Raw genomic sequence first — 19433 nt, 5'->3', positions numbered from 1 at the left:
ACAATACTGAAAAACCCTAAAACTAAATGTTAACAATTTCAAAAACTTTATTTATTTATTTTAAATATACTTTTTTTGTTCATTATTTTCAAACTTTATTTAAATAGAAGTTTTCTTTCAAATTTTTTAGGCGAAGACCCCACCACTGAAAATGGTACCTAATAGGGTAAAGGTGTATTTTCATGATGACGTTTGACGCTGAGTTTGAGCGTCAAATTAGGTCACGTGGTCAATTTAGGCCGTGCTGTCATCTAGATCTAGTTTTTGGGATCACTGATCTCGATTTCGAAGTAAGAAATACGATATACACTTTCCTCCTGGGATAGTTCACCCTCTGCTTACCCAAAACAACAATATTCTGCAAATGTTCAAGAAAATGGGCCAAAAAAGTATACCCGGGAGTCTCTAGAGTCGCTGATTACGATTTCCAAGTCAGAATTCCGTTATCCACCCTCTCCCTCTGACGCTCTCTAACTCTACCCTACTGGTTTCATTTCACTTTGAGGTTAAGGATGGTTTTGACAAATAAAATTCCTTTTATTAAAATGTTTTTTTTATTGATTTGAAAAATATTCAAATAAAATAAATATTGAAAAATTAGTATTTTCGAATTTTTAAGGTTGTTCGAATTATTCTTAGCTCAATTTGAATCTGATATTGAATTCTGAGCATGGATTTTTTCATGTCTAGTAACAGCTTGTCTATGGGAAAATTTTCGCCCACATATGCTACAAGCAAATGGTTTCTCTCCAGTATGTGTTCGTATATGCATAATTAAATTATCTTTTACCAAAAATCGTTTATCACAATATGTACAAACATGTTTTCGTTCAGCTAAAATTTATCAGAGTTATTCAGAGTTTTCTAAGACTTATAAACGCTTATTCTTTCTTTAAATATTTTTTTCCAACCATGGTGTAAATAAAATAAATTGATATATACCTTTATGTACACGACGATGACCTAATAATTGTGGTTTAGTTCTAAATTGTTTATCACAGAGATTGCAATCAAAATGTATATTCTTATGGATGTCCATATGATTCTTTAAATCCGATAATTTTTTATATGAAGCGTTACATGTTTCACACGTAAAGTTTCTTTCATTCGAATGTGAAAGTAAATGAACTTTTAAACCAGAACTAACTCTAAATTTAGAATCTAAAAAAAAAAAAAAAAACGGAAAAAGAACTGAAACAATTATTTATGTAAGAATGATATATGATAACTTCTATTTGAAAAAATTTTGGTGTCCATTTTCTCCAAAACTTTATAAATTTTTAAACATACCGCACAGCGTACAATGGTATGGTTTTTCACCAGTGTGAATTCGTATATGATCTTGTGCATTTCCATATTCAGTAAATGCTTTTCCACAATAAGGACACAGGTGTGATCTTTCTCCAGAATGAATCTAAAAAAGAAAACATTCTTGGTCCAGAGCACTCACGTAAATCGTAGAGGGTAGACCCAAAAGTTTTGACACTAGATTTTTTTATTCATTCATTCAATAGGGGGTTTTTGAAGAATTAACTATTTCGACATCTTGAAAAATAACTTTTTTTGCTTTTTGGTCCATATCTTACGTTCTATTCATTCAAATAGAACGCAAAATGGACCAAAACATAATACAGATAATTTAAAGAACAAGGAAATTTTATGTTATGTCATAACAAATATCCTGATCAAACCATATGAAGGTAATGTACGCACATATTAGGTTGACTACTAAATCAGAAGTATGTCTTTTTCAAACTTATATTACAATTAATTCATAAAGCATAAAGTTAGAGTAGCTTTAATATTTAATTCTTTAAACAATAAAACAAGTATTTGACTTCTTAAATTAATACTTTAAATACAGATATGCAAACAGTATCGTAAGGGAAAACGTAAAAAGTCATTTTCCAACATGGTAACGAAAGGGTTAATTTCCCGAATACGAAAAATCAGATTTAAGGTCTCCAAGCAACCCTCAATTTTTTGGATCGGTTCGTAATCTTGGTTGAAGTATGAACGTTTTTTTTTTACCTTTTTATGTTTCGCATATTGATAAGCGTACTGAAATTTTTTGCCACAAATATTACACATTTTATGAGTTTTCTTATGTTTGAGTAAATTATTTCGACATCCACAATCTTCCATGCATATCTGGCAACGATTCGACTCCGTACAATGATTTTTTAGTACATTTAACGAAGTTAACTTTTTTTTACAAAATGGACATTGTATTGTTGTATTTAAATGGATATTTTTATTGTGTTTGTACAATTCAATTACACACGGAAAGTTTTCCGAACAATTTTCACATTGATACCGTGTTATATCGTTTTTATTCAACCGTTTACAGTTCGTTTTAGTCTGTTTATCGTTTATTGGGTAATCTTTACTTTCGTAAGTCCTCGTATTTTCATTAATCTCATTTATAGTTTCAGTTTTCAAGGATTGTTCATTATTGATTTGTAAATTATCGATAACCGTTTGTAATATTTTTTCAGAAGTTAAACATTTATTTCTAAATTTATAACTTTGTTCCGTGTATTTAGAACATTCGATGCATATATTTTTAGGTAGCAAATCATCCGAAGAAATCTAAATCAATAGTAAAAATTAGAAAGGTATTTTCGATCGACGTGTCTATTGACACCATCCACGGACCAATTATATCCTTCTAATAATTGGTTGTCCGGACTTTGTTAGCCACGGATACCCGGATTTAAATTCACAAACTTTCATTCACGGATCCACGGTTTGGTCAAAACTTCAATGGAGTGGAGTTGGCACTGAAGGTTTTTGGCTTTTTTGTTAACCCTGTCATTACGTTCATTCATTGATCCACGGGTTAATTTCGAATTGTCCGTGTCTCTAATTATATCGGTCTGTGGATGGTGTCAGTAACATCGCCGATTTTCGATTTTATAAGTCTTACATGAGTTGAAGTGCATTCCTCTAGTATGTCACCGTATGTTTTTGAATCAAAAGATACTTTTGTAAATATTGGAATTAAATTGTCTACTTGTTCTAAACAAATTCGACAAATCAATTCGAAATCATTAAATTTAATCGTTCGATTATTCATAATTTTTTATATTATTATTATAAAAGTGGACAAAAAGATCAATCCTCATTTGCATTATAATTTAGTGCCAAGTTTGTAACGGTTACAAATATTGATCGTAAAATGTCCATATATTTGTTTGTATGATTGTTCGAGGGATATCTTATTCGTAATATGCCCGAAGACAATTTTCTTTAGGGATCATATGCGTTCATTCTTTACATTCAGGTGCCTCAAGGGATTCGGGTACTACCATATATATATATATAAGTCTGTGACATAGACGGACCCGCCTTACCTGTCATTTCATGCCTGTCATTTATGTTATTGGAATGTACTTCTATTCCAGTAAATCATAATCAACTGCTTGGTGGTTTCAAATTCCCAAAATGGAATTAAATAATTTTGGAACGATTTGTCGAATTTGTTTACAACAAAATGAAAAGATGATTTCAATATTTGATAAAGTTTTAAACTTTGAATCAAAAACATACAGTGAAATATTAGTAGAATGTGCTTCAGCTAATGTAATTTTTTTTTAAACATATACAATAAAAATTTAATTTTTATTATGAATTTGTATTTGGTTTAGATATCCACAGATGATTTATTACCTAAAAATATTTGCATTCAATGCTCAATTAACACGGAACAAAGTTACAAACTTAAAATTCAATGTTTAACATCTGAAAAAACATTACATAGGGCTATCGAAAATTTACCAATCAAAAGGGAAGAAGAATCCTTGGATAACGAAGTTAATATTAATGATAATTATTATATGGGCATGAATGAAAAGAATGTTTGTAAAGTAGAAGCTTTTCCCATTATAGATGAACAACAAGTTGATAAAACTAATGAAACGTTCAATACAGAAGATCTATTAACAAACTATCAATGTGAATATTGTTCGGAAAGTTTTTCGCATGTTATCGAATTATATATTCACAATAAAAATGTACATTTAAATTCAACAATACAATGTCCATTTTGTAAAAAGATATTTTCTAGAACTCATACACTTAAAATACATTGTAAGGAGTTTAATCGTTGTAATGTATGCGGAGAAATCTGCGGATGCAGGATTAATTTATATAAACATAGAAAAATTCATCAAACATGTGAAATATGTGGTAAAAATTCTAGTGATACTCATGACTGTGCCACATATAAAAGAGAGGTAATCAATAATTTATACTGTTTTTAATTGATTAGCTTACGTGCACAGATTGTAATTATTTGTCTTTTAATTAAATAAAGCGAGGCTTTTTTAAATAAAATAATAATTTATTGCAATATTTGAAACAAAATAGCATTCATTTTATTATTAACATATTTAAAATTATTATTTACTAGTTTGGTGTAAGTTAAATCAACACGATTTACAAGACCTAAACACTAAAATCAACTCGTTTTTTTCTTGTAGATGGCCAAAAAAGCAGCAGAAAGGAAGAGAAAGCAGAAAGAAAAGCTAAAAGCCAGTGGATTATTTGAAGAATTTAAAAAGAAAGAATCAGAAAACAGAAAACGACTACGACATTTATTAAAACAAACAGCATCCAACGATACGCGTCAAGCTTTAAGAAAAAAGAAAGCAGAAGAGATGAGACGATACAGAGAGAAGCTTAAAGAAAAAAAAAATTCGAATCCGCTCACACACCTGCCATTTGACAATCCTGTTAAGGAAGAACCTATCTACCGATTTTAATTAGAATCTTTTTACAGGCCATTTGTTAATTAATTATATGTATTTCATTAAATTATATTATTCTACGGCTTTTTATTAGAAAACTTAATAATAACGAGTGTAAATTCTATGTTGTAAACTAACTGATGGCCCAAACATTTACGTAGAGTCATCTGGAGTAAGGAACCTTCTTAGAACTAAATATAGTAAAAATTTCTCAGAGAGTTGCACATCTGTTTTAAATTAAAAATTATAATTTGTGATCTTTATGAATTCGTTTATGTTTATCTAGTTGGATTTTTTTAATAAATTTTTGATCACAAACCACACATGAATAAAGTTTCTTATCTTTATGAGTTTGTTTATGTTTATCCAGTTTATGTATTTGAACAAATCGTTTTTTACAAACTTTACAAGAAAATTGTTTCTTCTTTATATGACCTCGTACATGAACTGTTAAACTACCTTTAGTGTTAAATGCTTTATCACAGTAATCACATTCAAAAGGTTTTTCACCCGAATGAATCCTTTTGTGAATAGTTAGATTATTCTTCATGTTAAAATTCTTCTTACAAACATCACACGGATAAAGTTGCTCTCCTGCATGATATCGTTTATGTCTAGCAAAAAGCTGTTGTTGAGTAAATGTTTTATTACAAATATCACACGAATAAGGCCGTTCTTTCGTATGGGTCCATTTATGGCTTACTAAATGACTACGTTGATAAAATTCTTTATTACAAATATCACATTTGTATGGCCTCTCCCACGAATGAATTCGTAAATGTGTATTTAAATTGCTTTTCGAGGATAATGTTTTGCCACAAACGTCACATGAAAAAATTCTTTCTTTCGTACGGACCCGTTTATCCCCAATCAAACGACTTTTAACAGCTAAGCTATCTTCACAAGAAAATCGTTTTTCCTCGATATGACTTCGTAAATGAACTTTTAAATTACCTTTAGCGTAAAATGTTTTATCGCAGTAAACGCATTCGAAAGGTTTTTCACCAGAATGAATCCTTTTATGGATAATTAGATTATTCTTCATGATAAAGTTCTTCTTACAAACATCACATGGATAAAGTTGCTCTCCTGCATGAACTCGTTTATGTCTAGCAAAAAGTTGTTGTTGAGTAAATGTTTTATTACAAATATCGCACGAATAAGGCCGTTCTCCCGTATGGGTACGTTTGTGGCTTAATAAATGACTATGATGACGAAATTTTTTATCACAATGATCACATTCGAATGGCCTCTCTCCCGTATGAATTCGTAAATGTGCATTTAAATTGCTTTTCGAGGAGAATGTTTTGTTACAAACATTGCATGAATTTATCTCTTTCACAATTTGCTGTTGATCAAAATCATCATTTTCATCTGATATCTCCTCTTTAATTATTACCTCTGAATGTAATTCTTGTTCCAATTTGATGTGTTCCTCATTACGGAAAGAAGAATTCTGATCGCCACCAAGTGAATCGTTTGACATTTTCTTAAATTAAATAAATGGTAATTATAGACCAATCATATGATACATATTTAACTTACTTCTAGTCATAGCAAAATCGATTTTTATAAATATATACATGTAAAATTATAACTTAAACTTTTGGAACAAGTTCATTAACGCGTCTTGGCATGGTGAGCAAACTGGCAGAAACCGTCCCGTAACAATGTGAGATATGTTTTGTGTGTGTGCCATATCCATGACAACCACGATATATTCATCTACTATTTACATTCAAAACTAGTTATGGGTGCATATACTTTACTAGTTTTGGATGTACATAGCATAAAAATGGCAAAATTCGCCTATTCGTTACAACCTTGGCACTAACACTAACCTTGAATGAAATTGAGGATCGATCTTTTTGTCCAAATTTGATTTTTAAATTAAAATAAACCTTTATAATAATAATATACAAAATTATAAATAATCGAACGATTAAATTCAATGATTTCGAATTGGATTTGTCGAATTTGTTTAGAACAAGTAGACAATCTAATTCCAATATTTATAAACGTATCTTTTGATTCAAAAATATACGGTGACATGCTAGAGGAATGCACTTCAATTCATGTAAGACTTATAAAATCGATGTCAAAAGTGAATGTTAATATTTTAGAAAACAAAGCTTTTTATAAAGAATAACTTTTTTTCGTAAACCTTATAGTAAAAAAAGTTTCCTATATGTATAGCCAAATTAGCCCTGTATAAGTATGCAAAGAAACCAAAGTTAAAATGTTTCTACTTTGGTCACAAAAATGGTGTGATCTTCGGATTTTCCGTCTCGATACTTCTACACTATCTTAAAAAATTAATAGGTTAGGTTAGGTTAGAGTGGCTGTCCTGGGGTGGGACACACTTAGACCATAGGATCCGTTGCGATACAGTTAATGGGTTGGCCCATCCCCGACCACTACTCCATGAACCATTTGGAGCTGTTTAAGAACAGCAGGAAGGCTTTGACGTCGACTGACTTTAGGTCGGAGAGTAAAAAATTAATAATAATAACAAAATAAATTAAAAAAATTTTCTTTATTTAAGATTTAAATTTTTTTTCGGTGTACATTTAAATCGTACACCGTTACTATTCATTTGTGTATGCATTTTGAAACGTACAAAATTTTTAAATTTTTTACCACATTCGTTACACGTAAATCCAATTCGACGATGCTCCTCGATATGTTGTAGTAATTTTGTATCATCGTCATAACTTTGATCACAATATTTACATTGGCCGTGGCTGATTAAATGTTTTTTAAGACCATGTTCCGAAGAATATACTTTGTGGCAAGTATTACATGTGTAAGTATTACCTGAATATCAAAGAAATTTTTAATGGCTTACGTTCTCATTATAAAAATGCTACCAAGATTTTGTAAATAAAACACTAATAGTCTTCAATAAAATATCATAGTAATCAAGAAAAAATTAATGCATCTTTGAAATTTTCCACATTAGGGTATTATCGTTAGTCATAAATAAATCATGAAATTTGAAAAAAGTTAAAATTTATGTAAAAATATACTTAAATATTCTGATTTCGAATCATAAAAGCACATTTTTCTTTTAAAATATTAAAATTAAAAATCGTAATATTTAAACTGTATATCACGTGACCTAAAACGCGGGTAAGCCCTGCTGTGATGTCATATCGGCATGAGTCATAGACCATCAATTATTTCAGTGTAGACAGCTGAGTATAATATATCCATAGATAATAAGTATTTATATTTATTATAATCAGATGTCTATGAATATATCTGTCAAACTTATTTGTGTTATTTCGTATAGTGATACCCATATTACGTCATCAAATTGGATGCCCGTGTTTTTGACAGTTTAAAATTTAATTTAAGTTTTTGGCAAGAAAGCGTGTGTATTTTTCCGAAATAAATTTTTGGTGGCATTTTATTAGCAAAATCAACATTTTGAAGTACTTTTTCAAAAATAGTGGAATACCCTATTCGTTATTTGCAAATTCGTTATAATAACAGATTCGTCATTATAACCGATTTGTGACTATATAGGTTTTATTTAATACTTCTTGGTACATTTTAGACAAAACAAATTATACCTAAACATTTTCTCGTATCTTTTTCATGTTCAAATTTCAAATGTGAGATAAAATCTTGTTCTAATTGAAATTCTATTCCACATTCTTCGCATTGATAACTAGTTCGTGTCATGGAATCTGAATCAGAATCCATTTGTTCACTTTTAATAAATACTTCCTCCATAGATGCATCTTCGTTATCGTTATGTTCGTGATCAGATTCATCTTGAATTATAATATATATACTATCCGATTCAGATGGAAGATTTACATCTGTTTCAGCAGCAGAATCTTTTAAAAGATTATCAGATCTTATGCATTTTAATTTAAATTTATAATTTGCTTGTAATTGTTCCGAGCATTCTACACATAAATTTTTGGATATTTGATCATTATGAGAAACCTATAACAAAATTGCTTTTTTAACGTATTTCGGATGCTTTGGGGAGGGATGAATACAATGTTTCATGTGCCAGATTTGAACTTCCCTTCCAGAATTCTTACGATAATCATCACACACCTCCCTCTCTCTTATGGTAGCCTTATTTAGAATAGTTTCATTCAAGATCAAGTACCCAACTTGTTATTTATTAGTCCTACAATTTCATAAAAATTCCCAAAGGTTTGCTACTGATACCGTGGTCTAAGGGACTTTTAAAAGGATGTTGTAAAGAGATCAAGTAGTAATAAGGATTTTATGACAACTTGACTTCAATAAGCAAAGCATTAAGTCATCACCAGTAAGAATTAGCTAGTGATTACTCTTATTATGAATGTTACTCTTTGCTAATTTGGTGGCGGACTGCACTTTGACAGATACTGTGAACAGTATAAACTGTAGACAAACGAAAGTATCATTGTGCAGTCCGCCACCAAATTAGCAAAGAGTAACATTCATAATAAAAGTAATCACTAGGTAATTCTTACTGATGATGACTACTTGGTAGTCGAAAATACGTATTTTAAAAATACAAAAAACTGATCTAGGAAATTGGGGCAAAAATCGAAATTTATTTCAAAATATCCTAGAGTTCTCATTTATTATCTTCGATAATATTTATAAGCATTATTTTGTTCTGATAATTTTCAAGTTATACTTACAAAGACAGAAGTGCACTCTTGTAACATTTCACTAAATAATATTCCGTTTGATGTATCATCAAATATTGAAATCATAGCTTCTTTATTTTCTAAACATATTCTACAAACAGTTTTAAAATCGAAAATTTCATCCATGATTAAAGATTATAAAAAGAACACTTGATAAGATCGAAATTGATAACGATATTTACAGAAGCGCGTTCCAATATTGGTAAAACGATTCCCATAGACTAAAAAAAAAACTAGCTTGCTTGAGTTAACAATGACAAAATCATTTTTCTAGATGTTTGATAAGCAGCTAGATTGCTCGTCAATTTTTGCAAGAAATTATCGATTACTCATTGTAAAATCTACATTTAGGATACAGTAGTCCCAATTTTTATCATATTATAAGGAAATGGCATAATTTTTGTATCTAAAAGTCAATAATTTTTCAAGGGGAAAGATACCTTTAAGCTTTAAGAAAGATTCCTACCAAATCAAACTGACACCGAGCATGAGAGTACACTCTCTCTTGTTCAGTGCCACTTTGGTTAAATAGAACTCTAAACTTTAGCATAGAGTATCATACATAGAGCATCAAACATCCATTGCCCAAAATTTGCGATATGATGAATGAGAGAGAAGACTGCCAGTTAGTTCCTATGTGTCCTTGTTTAATCCATATGTCATTAGGTAGGATATTGTTTACATTTCACATAACTCTATGCATCATATGATTGTGACATATGACTATGACAAGGGCACATAGGAACGTACTGGCAGTCTTCTCTCTCGCTTTGCATATCGCATCCAGTTACAGGCTAGCGTTCGCTATGTTCATATCTCTATGACTTGGTTAGTAGTATTTATAAGAAAGTAAATATTGTGTTTTATAAAGGAGTGTTCCAAAATTAACGCCAGAAGTTCGAATCAGACGTTAATCTTGGGACACCCTTTATTATTATTATATAAAAGTGATAGAATTTTCTTATTTAGAATAAAAACTTTAATAAGAAAAAAAGAATCTCTGTTTAATTTGTTTTATAAAAATGTACAAAATGATATTTCATGAAAATATAAAACATTTATTTTTTTTGTTATAAATAAATAAAAATTGTTATATATTTTAAATTTTGTTTTATTTTTTTAAATTTTCTATCCTATTTATTCTTTCAGAAGAAAATTATCGATTTAGTAAAGATAAGTATTAAGTTAATTATACGATTATAAACATGATGGGTGGATGTGTGGGTATAGCACTTGCCTCTAATTCCAAGGTACGCTGGTTCGAATCCTGGTGAGGCTATCATATTTACTTTTAAATTAAATGAATTTTTCCTGATGTTAGAAATTTTCCATTCTTTTTATAGTTTAAATATTTTAAAAGGCGGATTTATATACCCCGCCCTCTTGCTATAAATAGGGGCAGTTGTACATATGTCATAAATCACTATTCTGTCAGGGGGGTGGGAATTTAAATAATCTTAAATATTATCCCACTCTTTAAAATCATTTCAGTTTCCTCTAGTGAAAATTCGGAAGAGATTATCTGAAAATTTATTTAGAAAAATAAAGTAAGAGTAAGTCTTTTTCTGAGTTTTTCACATCTTAGGAAATTTTCTCAGCAAAATGAGTATTTTTTTGATGTGTCGCTAGAATATTTCTTCGTGTAAAGGATTTACCGCAGAGACCACACGAAAACGGTTTTTCTCCAGTATGTGATTTTGTATGTTGCATTAAAGTACTTTTTTGAGCAAATCTTTTATCACAAATCTCGCATGGAAAAGATTTTTCTCCGGTATGAAGTCGAATATGTTTCCCTAAACTACTTTGTGTGGTAAACGATTTACCACAAACATCACACGAAAATGGTTTTTCTCCAGTATGAATTCGTTTATGTTCATGTAAATGATGTGATCGAGCAAATTTTTTCTCACAAATATCACATGAAAATCGTTTCTCTCCCGTATGCATTAATTGATGATTATCTAAATAATTTTTTACGAAAAACGTTTTTCCACAAACATCACACGAATACGGTTTTTCTCCAGTATGCGTTAATTTATGTTCGTGTAATCGATACTGTCGAGTAAATTTTTTCTCACAAATATCACAAGAAAATGGTTTTTCTCCCGTATGCATTCGTTGATGTTCTTCTAAATATTTTTTCACTCGAAATGTTTTCGCACAAATATCACAGGAAAATGGTTTTTCACTCGAGTGTGTTAGTTTATGTTCAGTTAAACGATATTGTTGGAAAAATTTTCTTTCACAAATATCACATGAAAAACGTTTTTCTTCGAGATGAGTTCGTCGATGTTTATCTAAATAATTTTTCACATTAAATTTTTTATCACATAAATCACATGAGAACTGTTTTTCACTGGAATGTGTAAGTTTATGTTCTTGTAGATGAGCTTTTCGAGGAAAACTTTTATCACAAATATCACACGCAAACGGTTTTTCACCACTATGAATTTTTTTATGTTTATTTAAATAACTTTGCACACTAAAACTTTTATCACACACATCACATGGAAAATTTTCTGACTCTTTAACTAACGTTTGTATATTTTCTTTCGATTGATCAACTAAAATATTTTCATTTAATTTTTCTTCTTTAATTACAGTTGATTCAATATGAAATTGTTTTTCAATTTTAATATAAAATGGTTTATCTTCAAGTTTCAAAATTTGATGTTCTAATAAATGTGTAAAAGCTTTTTCACAAACCTCACAAGAAAATGTCTCATCAGTGTGAAAACGTTTATGTGTAATGAAATTAAATTCTGTTTCAAACATTTTTTCACAAATGTCGCATGAAAAATGATTTTCTTTTGAATGAATACGTTTTTGTTCGGGTTGATTTTCATTTTGAATCTGCTCAACTTGAACATTTTCTTCCCATACTTCTTTCTTAACTTTTGATTCTATTTCTGGATGTAATTCTTGTTCCATCTTAATAAATGGAAGTTTATCATTCGACATTTTTGGCTCAAAAGTGTATCTAAATTGTGGATACTTTTAATGTTATTTTATTTTTCTTTGAAAGAGCAATCAAACGATATGGTAGGTGAACAAATTGCAAAGTTAGAAGAATTTTATAATATTTATAAAATTTTAATTTGCACAGATAGATATGGCGAAATTATAAGGATTCCCTTTTTCATCTTTAATGTCGAAATCGAAACCCTAAATAAATGCAAATTTTAGATTTTAGGAACAAAATATTACTGCATTCGTACTATATACACAGACCTATACTTTATATAGACTGATAAAAATTTTCAATTTATCTAGACTAAATGTAGACTAACAATAGATACTTCCAGTAAATTCGATGAACCAAAAACAGGTCGAATTGATTGTGGGGACCAAAAAAAATGATTCCTATTCCCATTTAAAAGTGGTTTGCAGTAAACATACTCGCTTAAAAAAATTGTGACATTAGAACACTTCATAATCGTGCGCCATAAATCATGACGTCATCTGTTATGACAAATCATAGTATACCAAAGAGTTTATACAGGGTGTGTTTCATAACATTCGCCAGTATACTGACCAGTGTTTACGACGTTAGTAATCGACGCCATATTGTACTGGTAAAACGGACATGACAGTGTACATTTGTTCACCGGGTGTTGTGCAAGACATTTATTTGTTTATTCTTCATTAAGAAGAAATAATGGCGTATGAAAAAGACTTACTCGTAATTGACGAATGCAATAAGAAATTTTATACGCTCAAAGTAACTCCTGAAGAGTATCATAGAGCAAATACATTTAAGTTATTTTGTTGACTAACCTAAAATAAGAGGTCAAGTACTGGCCATTATATTTTCAGATTCACCAGTATGGCATCGGTTTATGACGTATACTGGTGAATAATACGAAACATACTCACAATTAGAGAACGCCAGGGCCCAAAACTGATGAATGAGAGAGAAGACTTCCAGTGAGATTCTTCTGTGTCCTTGTCTAATTTATATGTGATCGCTATAGAAAATATTGTCCCCAAAATATGGACAGAATAAGTGAGGCGCTGGGATCGCTAAGTTGTCTCATTAAAAGCGGGGTGTTGTGCGCTAATTTCAAATGATCTATCAACGTTTAATATACGTGTATATAATATTATTGAAAGGAAAAAAAAGCAAATAATGAAATTATTATTAATTATTATTATTATTTGCTAATGAATAAATTATAAATTATCTATTCTACTTTATAAATTTGAATAGTACTAACTTCATCTACTTGTACTCATAAACAGCTAACTTCGCAGATACTACTTACCGACGACAACTCGGCTGGTGGCTGGAAAATGAACTATTAACTCTACAAATTTTCAGGGACAGACGCGCTAATGCTTTAGCGCGTAGCGATCGTTCTCCTTCTCTCTCTAACCTCCATGGGCTACATATTGCTATTAAGTAAATAGTTAAAAAACGATTTACGGAATATTATTTAATACATTAAAAGTTATTCAAAAAATATAAACTTTTTTACATAACAAACAAATATAAACTTTTTTACATAACAAACAAATATAAATTTTTTTACATAACAAAAAAATATAAATTTTTTCAATATTTATTGATCATGCTGTTTGATCAGGTAAAATTTGATCACCATTGTGATTTTTCTGCTGATGTGCCTGTAATCTTTTTCTACGATTAAACGTTTTATCACAATAATCACATGTAAAACGATTTTCCCCCGTATGAACAAAATCATGTTGAATTAAATCATATTTCGTAAAGAATTTTTTACGACACACTTCACATGAAAACCGTTTTTCACCAGAATGTCTTAATTGATGACTTTTTAAACGACTTTGAAGGACAAAGCTTTCGTTACAAACATCACACGTAAACGGTTTTTCCTTCGAATGAAGTTTAAGATGATAGTCTAAAGATTTACGATACGAAAATTTTTTATCACAAAGTTCACATGAAAATAGTTTCACTGTAGTGTGAGTTTGTAAATGCTGGTCCAAGTAAGTTTTCTTTACATAAGTTTTACCACAAATATCACAAGAAAAATTCTTTTCTGTCGAATGAATTCGTTTATGTTCGTTTAAATAACGTTGTTGGCTAAAACTTTTATTACAAACATCACAGAAATGTGATTTTTCTTTTTCGATGTGAATTAAACGATGTTTAACTAAATTATATTTTCAATGAAATAATTTACCACAAATTTCACATGAAAATGGTTTTTCTCCGGTATGTTTTCGTTGATGAACTACTAAAATGTATTTGGTCGAAAATGATTTATCACAAACATCGCACGTAAAAGTTTTCGTTTGTAAATGTTTCTCTCCGGTGTGAATTTGTTTATCCTCATCAGAAGGAAAATTTATTTCTACAGAATGAGTTCGTTTATGTTCGTTTAAATAACGTTGTTGACTAAAACTTTTATTACAAACATCACAGACGTATGATTTTTCTTTTTCGGTGTGAATTAAACGATGTTTAACTAGATTTGCTTTCGAATGAAACAATTTACTACATATCTCACATGAGAAGGGTTTTTCTCCGGTATGTTTTCGCTTATGTTGATCCAAATGAAATTTTGTTGGATATTTGTTCTCACAAAAATTACATGAAAATGGTTTTTCTTTTAAATTCACTGCACTTATTTCACTCACTGAAATATTTTCTTTTAACTCGTAAGAATTATTTTTTTCCTCACTATTAATTTTTTCTTTTTTCACTGAAATATTGTCATCTGATTCGTAAAAGAGATTCTTTTCATCGATTTCTTCCAAATGAACACTTTCATCCGGTGCTTCTTCTTTGAGTATTATTTCTGTGTGAAGATTTTTTTCAAATTTAATATAAAACGATTTATCTTCAAGTTTCAAAATTTGATGTTCTAATAAATGGGTAAAAGCCTTTTCACAAAGCTCACATGAAAAAGACTCATCAGTGTGAAAACGTTTATGTGTAATGAAATTAAATTCAGATTCAAACATTTTCTCACAAACATCGCATGAAAAAGTCATTTTTGACAAATTATTTATGCTCAGAATTGTTTGATTCTTGAGTATCGGGATAGAAAGGAACTTTGTGTTATTTAGCGTTAAACTGCTTTCCGTAGTAATTTTCTTAGGACGTGAAAATAATGATTAATGTTTTATCATTGCCAAGGTTCATAAAAAATTAAAATATTTAATTTAAAATTATTTATTTATTAAATTATTTACAAATATTTCTATATTATCTAAATTTTAAAATGAAAAAATACCAATAATGACGCTGCCAGTTTGACAGTATAAACCACAGACTTAATAAATTATATAGACTGAATAGTATATTATACATCTAGGGCTGTGTTCCAATATACACTGAGAACACTGTTCAGTGCTCTTACTGGAGAGAATATTTTTAATAAGAAAAACTTTTTAATGAATTTATTTTCGTTTGACAACGGTGTCAAAAAACGAAGTAATAGTATACTGGACTGCGTCCCGCTCTAACCAGTATGGCTGATTAAAAAGGAACGGCTTCGCAGTATACTGAATAAATGTCATATCTTACAGTGGTCTCAGTGTATATTGGAACATAACCTAAGAAGCAAAAGTAAAGAATATCTCACATCTCATGTTCATTTTTCGATGCCGAGGGTGACAAACATGAGATCTGAGACATTTTTTACTTGCTCCCATGGTGTGTATACTCTTTTTCTCCCTGATGGAAGCAGATAGCGGCAACTTCGTTTTGCACAGTGCTCCGGCAGAACGGACGAAGAATTTAAAGCAAAACTAATTGCCTGCCTGAATCAACTACAGCGGTTGATTAAGATCCATCCTTGATGTGATGTCATATAGGCCTTAACCATAGAATATTATACATAGATAACACGAGGGATATGCTAGCCTGTAAGTAGATGCGATATGATGAATGAGAGAGAAAACTGCCAGTTAGTTCCTATGTGTCTTGTCTAATCTATATGTCATTGGCTAGATATTGTTTACATTACACAAAATCTCTATGCATCATATGATTATGACATATAGATTAGACAAGGACACATAGGAACTAGCTGCCAGTCTTCTCTCTCATTAATCATATCGCATCCACTTACAGGCTAGCATATCCCTCGCGTTATCTATTTATAATATTCTGTGGTTAATGCCTATATGACGTCACATCAAGGCTCGTTCGTGTTTTAGGTCAAATGATATATAGTTTAAAAATTACAATTTTTAATTTTAATAAAATAAAACAATTATGTGCTTTTATGACTCAAAATCAGAATATTTAAGTATATTTTTCTACATAAATTTTAATTTTTATCAAATTTCATAATTTACTCTTCACTACCGAATGTACCCTATTTTTTTCCTCCGAGATAATATTTTTGCGAGGTCAGCTTAGAAAATCCGCGTTGTGCCTGTTAAATCAGGTGCGCTTAATGGAAGATTAAACACAAAACTATCAACAGGAAAAATTTTATCACTATTGTGACTTTTTTGTTGATGTACGACTAATAATTTTCTCCGATTAAATGATTTCTCACAAATATCACATGAAAATCGTTTTCCATCGGTACGATTTCTTTTATTAATTTTCTGTGCAAGTGGTTTAACAGCAGCATGAGTTCGTAAATGTCGAACCAAACACGTTCTACCACCATAAGTTTTACCACAAATATCACAAGAAAAATTCTTTTCCGTCGAATGAGTTCGTTTATGTTCGTTTAAATAACGTTGTTGGCTAAAACTTTTATTACAAACATCACAGAAATATGATTTTTCTTTTTCGGTATGAATTTTTTGATGGGTAAGTAGATTTGATTTTGCTTGAAATGATTTTCCACAAACTTCACATGAAAACGGTTTTTCCCCGGTATGATTTTGTTTATGCACTTTTAAAATGTCTCTGGTTGTAAATCGTTTACCACAAATATCACATGGATAAGGTTTTTCACCAGTATGAGCTCGTTTATGTCGACGTAAATGACACTGCCGGGAAAATCGTTTATCACAAATATCACATGCGAATGGTCTTTCTCCGGTATGAGTTCGTTGATGGTTGACCAAACAACTCTTGATACCGAATGATTTTCCACAAATATCACACGAAAAATTTTTCCCAATCAAATGAACTCGTTTATGTTGGTGCAAATAACGTTGTTGGCTAAAACTTTTATTACAAACTTCACAGGAATATGATTTATCCTTTTCGGTGTGAATTAAACGATGTTTAACTAAATTTGCTTTCGAATGAAACAATTTACTACATATCTCACATGAGAAGGGTTTTTCTCCGGTATGTTTTCGCTTATGTTGATCCAAATGAAATTTTGTTGGATATTTGTTCTCACAAAAATTACATGAAAATGGTTTTTCTTTTGAATTCACTGCACTTATTTCACTCACTGAAATATTTTCTTTTAACTCGTAAGATTTATTTTTTTCCTCACTAATTTCTTCCTTTTTCACTGAAATATTGTCATCCGACTCGTAAGAAAAATTCTTTTCATCGATTTCTTCCAAGTGAACACTTTCATCCGGTGCTTCTTCTTTGAGTTTTATATCAATATGAAATTGTTTTTCAATTTTAATATAGAACGGTTTATCTTCAATTTTCAATATTTGATGTTCCAATAAATGCGTAAAAGCCTTTTCACAAAGCTCACATGAAAAACTCTCATCAGTGTGAAAACGTTTATGTGTAATGAAATTAAATTCAGATTCAAACATTTTTTCACAAACATTACATGGAAAAACCTCGTTTATTTCAGCTTGTTTATTATCTTGAATATCGGATGAATTAGTTTGGGCGTGTTGTTTTCGTTTATGTTGCGTTAAACTACTTTGTCGAGTAAACTTTTTACCGCACAAATCACACGAAAAACTGTTTTCTTTAACATGAAGAAGTTTATGTTCACGTAAATTACATGTCTTTGACAATTTTTTATGCTTTCCCCGGTTTAGATTTCGTTTATGGTCAACCGAACTGATTTCCGTGGATAATATTTTATCTGTTTCATCTGATAAAAGTTTGTCTTCATTTTGAATTCGTTGAAGATCCACTGAAACATTTTCTTCTCGTATTTCTTCTTTAACCATTAAATCTGTTTCTGGATGTAATTCTTGTTCCGTTTTAATTTCTTCACCAATATCTTGTAGAGGTTTATCAAAAACTGAATGATTGGACATTTTTATTTATTATTTTTGTAATTTGTTTACAAATATTTCTTTGAACGATCGTTTATCTGTCAATAGTGACAGTATAGACCAAACCCACAGACTTATAAATTCTATAGACATATCTTTCCATTGACGTTACATTACATTTTTTCCATAACGGCACGATTACGATATGCGTGACGCCACAACTTGAAGGTGAAATTCGCCCATTTATAAGCTTAATAAAGCGAAAATGAAGAGTAACACTTTCGATTTAGCACTTGGCTTTCGAGTAATCGTAGCCTTTTTCGGTAAACAAAAAGAGCTTCTATTTATTTTTGACGTCACCCAATGTCAACGTATACCTTAGGTTAGGTTAAGTTAGAGTGGCTGTCCTGGGGTGGGACACACTTAGACCATAGGGTCCGTTGTGATAACGTAAATGGGTTGGTCCATCCCCGGCCTCTGCTCCATGAACAATTTAGTGCTGTTTAAGAACAGCAGGAGGGCTTTGACGTCGATTGACTTAAGGTCGGAGAGGTCGTCAAAGAGTGGCTGGCTCAAGTAAGTCCATCTCCTCATGACAAGAGCTGGACAGTGACAGAGAAGATGAATCATTGTCTCCTCCTCGTCACCACTGTGACAGCTCCTGCAGTAGTCGTGATACACTGCTAGGCCTAAGCGGTCAGCATGCTTGCCGCCCAGCCAGTGTCCTGTGATAGCCGCAACAACTCTGCGAACAGAGGCCCTTGGAAGTGATATGAGAACTTCGAAACGCCTGCGATTGTACTCAGACCATATCTATCTCGTAGTACCACAAGTACGTTATTCCCTCCATCTAAGATTGATCTTTTTCAGAACATCCTCTTTCAGGAGTAAATTGCAGTTCGCAAATGAAACTCCC

The 19433-nt window shown here is 30.7% G+C and overlaps 3 protein-coding genes across 3 annotated transcripts; 1 reads left to right on the top strand and 2 right to left on the bottom strand.

Moving 5' to 3' along the window:
* Positions 1-616: 616 nt before the first annotated feature.
* On the bottom strand, positions 617-12379 carry LOC123294204 (zinc finger protein 845-like). The gene is made up of 10 exons (XM_044875314.1): positions 12241-12379; positions 11018-11982; positions 8330-8711; positions 7372-7568; positions 5071-6240; positions 2930-3067; positions 2032-2592; positions 1291-1414; positions 943-1161; positions 617-834 (listed from the first exon to the last, which is right to left on the bottom strand). Exons 1-10 carry the CDS (start codon positions 12377-12379, stop codon positions 641-643), a joined length of 4089 nt encoding a protein of 1362 aa, XP_044731249.1. The 3' UTR covers positions 617-640.
* On the top strand, positions 3486-4969 carry LOC123291857 (zinc finger protein 718-like). Its single transcript, XM_044872288.1, has 3 exons — positions 3486-3585; positions 3651-4238; positions 4485-4969. Exons 1-3 carry the CDS (start codon positions 3505-3507, stop codon positions 4764-4766), a joined length of 951 nt encoding a protein of 316 aa, XP_044728223.1. The 5' UTR covers positions 3486-3504; the 3' UTR covers positions 4767-4969.
* A 4389-nt stretch (positions 12380-16768) lies between the features above and the next one.
* LOC123294202 (zinc finger protein OZF-like) lies at positions 16769-18559 on the bottom strand. The gene is made up of 2 exons (XM_044875313.1): positions 18128-18559; positions 16769-17956 (listed from the first exon to the last, which is right to left on the bottom strand). The coding sequence occupies exons 1-2, from the start codon at positions 18557-18559 to the stop codon at positions 16769-16771; spliced, it is 1620 nt and encodes a 539-aa protein (XP_044731248.1).
* Positions 18560-19433: the final 874 nt, after the last annotated feature.

This window comes from Chrysoperla carnea, chromosome 2 (assembly GCF_905475395.1).
Source record: "Chrysoperla carnea chromosome 2, inChrCarn1.1, whole genome shotgun sequence".
Classification (NCBI taxonomy): domain Eukaryota; kingdom Metazoa; phylum Arthropoda; class Insecta; order Neuroptera; family Chrysopidae; genus Chrysoperla; species Chrysoperla carnea.
The sequence above is the reverse complement of the archived record's forward strand: the minus strand, read 5'-3'. Positions and strand labels throughout refer to the sequence as shown.

Excerpts from the sequence above, each read along its gene's own strand:
- LOC123291857 (XM_044872288.1), top strand. The coding sequence starts at position 3,505 with ATGATTTCAATATTTGATAAAGTTTTAAACTTTGAATCAAAAACATAC. Across the intron at positions 3,586-3,650 it reads TAGAATGTGCTTCAGCTAAT|ATATCCACAGATGATTTATT; the intron begins GTAATTTTTTTT and ends TATTTGGTTTAG. Across the intron at positions 4,239-4,484 it reads GTGCCACATATAAAAGAGAG|ATGGCCAAAAAAGCAGCAGA; the intron begins GTAATCAATAAT and ends TTTTTCTTGTAG.
- LOC123294204 (XM_044875314.1), bottom strand. The coding sequence starts at position 12,379 with ATGTCGAATGATAAACTTCCATTTATTAAGATGGAACAAGAATTACAT. Across the intron at positions 8,712-11,017 it reads ATCAAAAAAATACTCATTTT|GTTTCTCATAATGATCAAAT; the intron begins GCTGAGAAAATT and ends ATTTTGTTATAG. Across the intron at positions 1,415-2,031 it reads AATATGCGAAACATAAAAAG|ATTCATTCTGGAGAAAGATC; the intron begins GTAAAAAAAAAA and ends TTTCTTTTTTAG.
- LOC123294202 (XM_044875313.1), bottom strand. The coding sequence starts at position 18,559 with ATGTCCAATCATTCAGTTTTTGATAAACCTCTACAAGATATTGGTGAA. Across the intron at positions 17,957-18,127 it reads AACAAGCTGAAATAAACGAG|ATTGAAAAACAATTTCATAT; the intron begins GTTTTTCCATGT and ends TTCTATATTAAA.